At 49.5% G+C, this 7,973-nt stretch overlaps 1 protein-coding gene across 1 annotated transcript; it reads left to right on the forward strand.

Moving 5' to 3' along the window:
- The first annotated feature begins 826 nt into the window (after positions 1-826).
- Positions 827-7,771, forward strand: KLHL25 (kelch like family member 25). The gene is made up of 2 exons (XM_010172023.1): positions 827-2,639; positions 7,708-7,771. The coding sequence occupies exon 1, from the start codon at positions 827-829 to the stop codon at positions 2,594-2,596; it is 1,770 nt and encodes a 589-aa protein (XP_010170325.1). The 3' UTR covers positions 2,597-2,639; positions 7,708-7,771.
- Positions 7,772-7,973: the final 202 nt, after the last annotated feature.

A 7,973-nucleotide genomic window follows, 5' to 3' on the forward strand; every position in this document is an offset into this window, starting at 1 on the left:
AGGACTTGGATTTTATTATCTAAGTAGAATTAATTTGATTGCTCCAAAGAGTTTTTCTTCTACACACCAGGACAGGCATCAGATAGCACTTGAAAATAGTAGCTAATAAAAAGCCTCGTGTTTGCTTCTGCCCATCTGTTAAAAAGTATAATTTAGCTGCCTCTTTTGTCTTATTCTCTGATGTGAATCTGTCCTGCAAAATTGTTAAGTCAAAGTTTTATCAACGAAAACTACAGTGAAAGGGTTTGGTAAAGTTTGTTTAAAACTTCTGGCTTGTGCTGGTAGTTAAATATTCCATAAATAAAACCTGTAGTAATTGCCTTTCCTAAATTGGCAGTAATCTGCATGAAAATCAGAAGCCAAACTTTATTCCTGCAAAAAAACCAAGAACAGACTGATGCCCTTTATCCTGGATAAGCTGCTCTCTCAGTGCTGTTTTCTAAGGAAAAATCACTCTTCTGCGGTTTGCCAATACCCTCTAGGGGCTGTTGAGACAATTTACCATCCAGTTTGGGTTTTGATTGCTTCACTTTGTTGCTTGGTTGCTGAAACCAAAGTGGGGAATTTCCCCCTTTGCCCCACTCTGCCTTCCCACCTTGCTCAGCCCAAGTTAAGTTTTTGGAGGGTGTGAGGATGCAGGAGGCACATCCCTGCAATCCAGGGTGCAGGAGCACTGGGTTGTCACCTGGTGCTTCACATCTGAGGTCTATTGACACTGTACCAGGGTTGGATAGCAAATGTGTGTGTTATCCACGCCTTACATCAGTAAGGACAAGAGAATAATGGTTTTTCTGTTTGTTTCTCTGCAGGCAAGAGCTCTGTCATCATGTCAGTCAGCGTCCACGAGAACCGTAAATCCCGGACTAGCACCGGCTCCATGAACATCTTGCTTTTTCACAAAGCTTCCCACCCAGACTGCGTCTTGTCCCATCTGAACACCCTGCGGAAGCATTGCATGTTCACTGATGTCACCCTTTGGGCAGGAAACAGGTCATTCCCATGTCATCGGGCAGTGCTGGCTGCCTCCAGCAGGTACTTTGAAGCCATGTTTAGCAACGGCCTCCGGGAGAGCCTGGATGATGAGGTGAACTTCCATGACAGCCTCCACCCAGAGGTGCTGGAGCTCCTACTGGACTTTGCTTATTCCTCTCGGATCATCATCAATGAGGAGAATGCTGAATCCCTCCTGGAGGCTGGAGACATGCTGCAGTTCCATGACGTCAGAGATGCGGCGGCTGAGTTCCTGGAGAAGAACCTCTACCCTTCCAACTGCCTGGGCATGATGCTGCTTTCAGATGCTCATCAGTGCCGGCGGCTCTATGAGCTCTCCTGGAGGATGTGCCTGGTCAACTTTGAGACTGTTCACAAGAGTGAGGACTTCAACAGCCTTTCCAAGGACACCCTGCTGGACCTCATCTCCAGTGATGAGCTGGAAATTGAGGATGAAGAAAAGGTCTTCAAGGCTGTCATCCAGTGGGTGAAATATGACCTGGATGAGCGGAAGGCTTATCTCCCAGAACTTCTGAGGAACGTTCGGCTAGCCTTACTTCCTTCTGAATGCCTCAAGGAAGCCTTGGCTTGTGAGGACTTCATCATGGTGGATGAAAGGAACAAACTTGTCTTGGATGAAGCTATTCAGTGCAAGAAGAAGATCCTCCAGAATGATGGGGTGGTCACCAGTCCCTGTGCCAGGCCACGCAAAGCTGGGCACACCTTGCTGATCCTGGGAGGACAGACCTTCATGTGTGATAAGATCTACCAAGTGGATCACAAAGCAAAGGAAATTATCCCCAAAGCAGACCTGCCGAGTCCACGGAAGGAGTTTAGTGCCTGTGCCATCGGCTGCAAAGTGTATATCACTGGAGGCAGGGGCTCAGAGAACGGGGTCTCAAAAGACGTGTGGGTGTATGACACTGTTCATGAGGAATGGTCAAAAGCTGCCCCGATGTTAATAGCTCGGTTTGGGCATGGCTCAGCTGAATTGGAGAACTGCCTGTATGTGGTTGGTGGACACACTGCAGTAGCTGGAGTCTTTCCTGCATCTCCTTCTGTTTCCTTGAAGCAAGTAGAGAAGTATGATCCCATATCCAACAAGTGGACAATGGTGGCTCCTTTGAGAGATGGAGTGAGCAATGCTGCAGTTGTCAGTGCCAGGCTCAAGCTTTTTGTCTTTGGTGGGACCAGCATTCACCGAGACATGGTGTCCAAAGTCCAGTGCTATGATCCAGCTGAGAATCGATGGATGATCAAAGCCGAATGCCCACAGCCCTGGCGCTACACGGCAGCCGCTGTCCTGGGCAGCCAGATTTTCATCATGGGAGGAGACACCGAGTTCACGGCAGCATCCGCCTACCGTTTTGACTGCGAATCGGACCAGTGGACACGCATTGGGGACATGACAGCCAAGCGCATGTCATGCCACGCTTTGGCCTCGGGGAATAAACTCTACGTGGTGGGGGGTTACTTTGGGACTCAGAGGTGCAAAACGCTGGACTGCTATGACCCTACATCGGACACGTGGAACTGTATCACAACAGTGCCTTACTCGCTCATCCCCACAGCTTTTGTCAGCACCTGGAAGCATTTGCCATCATGATGAGGGTCAGGGTTTGGGGGCTTGTATCCAGGAGGTCAATAAGGTAAGAGTCTCCTCTTAAATTGAAACTTGCTGTCTCACGTCAATTGCGTCTCCACACACCACACCACACCTAAGCCACAGGTTCCGGGTTGCTCATGTTTTTTGAGAAGGGTTCATTTAAACCTGGGATGCAGCACCAGAAAAGAGTAACCAGCTCTGCCATGTTGTAACTCTAGCCAGCTCCCAAGTTTCTCTTACTTCCAGATGGTCCCTTCATATCTGAAGAGAAATCACCATGGGTGGTTGGAAGCAAGCTACAGGTCCTCTATCTCTCCTCTGAGCTAGCTGGATGTACCGGCGTCACCCTTCTGTGTGTGGGTGGGTATGGGAGGGCAGATTGTCCACGCCTGCTCTCGTGGCTGTCACCACATTATACACCCTGTCCCTGTGTGGTTGAGGGGGCTACTGTTTTTAAAAGCACTTGCATATGAGTCCTGGGAGATAGTGGGGCAGCAAGGGCTGTGGAAAAAGTCTCGGTAGCTCAGTATTTTTGTTGGGTACCTGGGTGATTTAGTTGGAGCTGATGAATATGTAGGCAAGTGACCCTTGGGATGCTGGTGAATCCTGGATCTCTTTGTGCTCTGTATTTACATTTCAGTGGGTAGCAGAAGCTTAGAAGCCCCGGTGCATTTGATGGACCTGGTGTTTATTTAACATCCAGACTGTTGCTTGTTAAATCAGAACTTCTGAGACTTCTGTGTGAGACCTGAGTGGGAGGGAAGGGGTTTTGTAACCAGAAGAAGAATGTGTTTATCAGTGTTTTGAGGTGTGTGAGAATAAGATAGTTGGTGGAAGCTTGTGATGTCCTGTCTCATTCTGGTGCTTTGGTTCTCTTACTTGCTCAGAGAAGGTGCTATTGCAATGCCACTGGGATTGCAAGGCTGTTGGTTCCTCCTCTCTCCTCCCCAGCAGGATGCTTTGTTTCCATTCTGGTTACCTACCAGCTTTGCTCTACAGAGCTTTGCATGTCTTCACCAATCTGTCCTGAGATGCAACTGGCCAGGCAAAGGCCAAAGACTCTTCACACCTTGCATCATGAGAGCGGATATTGATATGGGCAACACTTGGACAGCATCATCTACCCAGGAAGTTCATGACACCTCTGCTAGCTCAGTCTGCAGGTTTCACAATGCCAGTGACACACAGCCCTGCTTTGGTGATTGGAGGCTACCTCCCAGCTGGCTGAAGGATCTGGGAAACCCTCAGGTGTGGGGGCGGGATTGACAACCTTCACTTACCCTTTTGTTTGGAAGGTGGGGACTGTGGGGAGGGAAATTCTTCCATAGACTCATCAAAATCCACTTCACTTAATACAGGGAAGAAAGAATGTTGCCCAAACTCTCTAACACCTTCTCACTTCCCTCCTTCCCACTTGGTGTGGTTGGTGTGCCTGGGAATTGCCCAGCGGGTGAAATTACTGGCATCTCCTGGTGATCATCTCTTTTGATGCCAGCTGGGAACTGAGGAGGAGCTCCTGGCATCTCTGCTGGGCTTTTGCCCAACGTGACCACCTTTTTTCTCAGGTAGAAAAAAAAAAAGCATCCAGAGCATTATGCTGGCCTTTGATTTGTGAAACACCTGGAGTTAACATGGGTTATACCACAGTGAGGGCAGGGCAAGAGTGGAAAGGGTTAAAATGAGATCTCTGAGAGCTTTCCCAGCACTGGAAGATAATGACCTTTCCAAATTCTCCTCCTCAGGCGTTGCCTAGCATCTGTCACAGTGGCTCAGTAATCTAATTAACTATTAAATATTGCAGCAAAGAGTGTGAGGACTCCATCATTTTCAACTCAGGTCAATGGGACCTCACTATAAAAGCCATCCTTGAGCTGAAAATTAATTTTCTCTGGTAGCAGATGCATCTGAATATTAAAACTCAACACCAGCCACACTGCTGAGAATAGAAATAGGGAATATTTTGAGGTGGGAACTGATTCTTCAGCCACTGAATAAAAAGCAGTCTCTAAAGACACTGAGATGTTATTTTCCTGTCTTGTCTTTTTCCCCTGTACTAAATTTGGGTTGTTCAAACCTAATAAACAGCTTTTGTGGGGGTTATATAGATCCCCCCCCGCAATGTCCCCCCCCCGTAATCTGGAGTCTGGCATAAGCACAAGAAAACTAGGAACTGTAATATGCCAACCTGCAACTAAAACTGGTGAAAAGTCACGGTGTGAGGGTTTTATGTTCTCTTTTGGCTTCACTTCTGCTCTTCAGTTGAAAGAAGTATTTAAAATATACATGAGTCCTTGCCAGACAGAATGTCTCTTCACTTCATTTTTCTATAGAGGTTTAAAATAATAAAAAAACCCCAACTGTCAGTTATTGTTATGACCTCAGCCACTGTGACAGCTCCTTAAATAAAGCACCAAGACTGGTGAGCAAAAGCCAAACCCCCATGCCACACCAGCCATGTCCTTGGCTGTCCTGGCAGCACCTGTGACAAAACTGGGCTCAGGAACTGGGGTAACTGGCTTGTGTAGGGTCCTGTGACTACTCTGTCATCCTATGGCAGGTCTGGCCGAGGGATCTTCTGGCTTGCAGCTCCCACCACGTGAGGTCTCTGCTGCAGCACCCATTTTGGTCTCCATGGGATCCTTCTTCAAGAAGGAGCACCCAGAAGGCAGGTTGGCCAGCATGTGCCCAGATGCTGGTGTGCTTTGGGAGTGCTAATCCTATAGGAACCCCCCTTTAGCTGGAGAAGCCTCAGGAAGGACCATCCAAGGTGCCTTCAGAGCAGAGCAAGCTGGGGGGTGGGGGAGGTGGTGGAAAGGCATGGACAATCACACAGTAGGAAGTAATACTGATACTCATAAAAAAACCCAACCTTCTTACCTCTAAACTGGTGAGGTTGCATTCATACCAACCCTGAAACCCAAATAATACATCCTTGAAAAATGTTGATCATAAACCACCCAACCTTCTTTTCATTTAAAGCATGAAACTGATCAGCTGGAAATGTTTCCTGGAGGACATGGCCTTCACCCTTCCCAGCTGGAGCCGGGGCACCTTTGGGCAGAGGTCCCAGAGCCCCTGCCAAGGATGCCGTGTGATGTTAATTTAGTGCTTATTGCCGGCAGTTAATTCCAGGGATCAAGTGTGATTAGCAATATGAAATGTGAAAGCCTGGTCTCCTCCCACCCACCCACAGTGGAGCCATGAGGAGGCAAATTGTTACAAAAGGGAAATAAAATACTGAGCACTTGGCTGATAAAAGACTCTGTGTTTGTAAACACAAGCCAAGCCCAGCCAGGAGTTCAGGGGATGATGCTGGGTGGCCTGTTGCAGTCCTGTGAAGTGACAATTGATAGGGACAACTCCTGTACCTCCCAGGAGGTGACTTCAGGCAGTACCAGGAACAGGTTCTCCAGGCTGCCTGTCTCCAAATTAAAAGTGGCTTCTCCAAACCACCTGTCTTGTGTGATGCTCTTGTTTTCATGGGGAAGAGTCACTGAGGGGCTTGGGCCAGAGAGAGGAGCCTTCAGCTGGGGGTTGGGATGGTCAGTGGGGAAGAGGGAACTGCTTACAGGTTCCATGTTCCAGTCAGAGATAAGATGGAGAGGGAAGTCACTGCATCCCTCTCTGCTGGCTCCTGAGCCTCAAATGCTCCCTTGGAGTGGAGATGTCAGAGCTCCCACCTCAAAACAGGGACGTAGCAGCTGGGAGCTGGGCGTTCCCCTCCCAATGCCTTTCAGCTCCTGCAGGACCCTCCTCACAGTCTGGAGACTGGTGGCCAGGCATTGCCCAGGCACTTTCTCCTAGGGCTCACCTGAAAGCTCGGAGCCCATTTTGTGTCTCCCACTAGATCCCTTGGGTGGGTTTGACTCCTGCGAAGGCTGCGGGATGACACCATGACCTGGTTGGGTGGGTGCTGAGCAGCCCAGGCTGCAGGTTTTGAGGCACTTCTGGCACCTAAAAGCTGAACTTTGCCCCCAAAACTCCTGCCAGGATTCAGGCAGCGTGCCAGGCCCAGAGCTGGATTCTGATACCAGGGTTACACTCAACATCAGATTGGTTCTGTGACTTTTCCTGATGATTTAATTACAGCTTAACTAACGAGCTTTTTGGGAAGACAGTTTTACTGCTGCCTGGTTTGGTTTCTCGTGCACATGGAGCAGCGCTTGGTCAGCTTTTACCTTGGAAGAACCTGCGGGGTTTTGTTACCGTGCATCACTCCCAGCTCTGTCCTTAGAGCTCTGCTTGTAGCCAGACATCTTCCCGTGCAAAAAAGCCCAGATTCCTGCAAACAACACTCTAAAAAAAATCCTGAGGATAATCCCCCAGCTCCTAAATGCCGCAGCTCACCTGCCTGCTGCTGGGTTGGTTGCTTGCAACCTGTTAGAACCTCGCTGGTATTGTCAGAACAAAGTCACAGGCAGTTTCTCTCGGTGGCTCTTAGGGAAATCCATTTGCATGTACATAATATCGAGGCTGGATAAACAGGGACTGCAGTTTTTTTTGCTGCTGCTGCTCTTTCCAAGCAGCTGGTTGTCTCTGAAGCCAGTTTATCAGGCAGCGTTGGAAGGGAGTGGCTGGCCTGGGGAGGAAAGTCGATGAAATCAGGCTTTTCCTAACCCTGGGCAGATGGAAACATGTGGAGTCTGAGCTCAGCCCCAAACTGGATTAATCCACCCCTTGGAAACGTCAGTGATATGGATGATTTTGGAGAAACCAGTGGAAAAGGAAAAAGGGTCTTTTTGTTTTGTCTGTTACAATTCCTAGACCCTCCTCCCTACCCTAAAAAAAAAATAATAATAATGCTAAAACTCCATTTTCCTCAATTTTTCTTTCCCTTATGTCCACAGAAGTTTCCTGCCTGACTCCCTGGTGCTCTGAGCCCTCCCCAGCTGAATGCCCACCACTCCTTCCCCTCTGCTGTGAAAGCAAAGCACACCCCAAACCCCAAATAAACCAGCTTCCACCCATCTCTGGGATTCGGGATGGGGGGTTACCCCAATACCTGCCAACGTGCACCCAATTTTCTGGTGCATTGTGCTGGCTGTGCCCTCCCCAGCATGGGCTGAGCCAAGCATCACGCCTGTTCATCAGCTTTCTCTTTCCTTCCCCAGGTGCCAGAGTCACATCCACGTCCCCTGTCTCGCTGCTGAAGTCAACATAGTGACTGAGTCCCCTCCCGTCCTCCCACGCAGGACTCCCAGGAGCCTTTTGCGTCCCTTCCTGGCACCAGGAGTGGGAGGCACGGCTGTCCCCGCTGATGGCCCTGCACCGTGGGGACATGAAGGGCCACCTGGCCCCACCGCTGGCTGCTGCAGGGGCCGATGAGGAGCTGGGAGCGCTGGCCGCTGGACTGGGGATGGGGACAGGGGGTGCAGGG

The sequence above is a fragment of the Antrostomus carolinensis genome, unplaced genomic scaffold (assembly GCF_000700745.2).
Source record: "Antrostomus carolinensis isolate BGI_N321 unplaced genomic scaffold, ASM70074v2 scaffold2707, whole genome shotgun sequence".
In the NCBI taxonomy this organism is placed as follows: domain Eukaryota; kingdom Metazoa; phylum Chordata; class Aves; order Caprimulgiformes; family Caprimulgidae; genus Antrostomus; species Antrostomus carolinensis.

Coding starts and splice junctions, on each gene's coding strand:
- KLHL25 (XM_010172023.1), top strand. CDS start 827: ATGTCAGTCAGCGTCCACGAGAACCGTAAATCCCGGACTAGCACCGGC.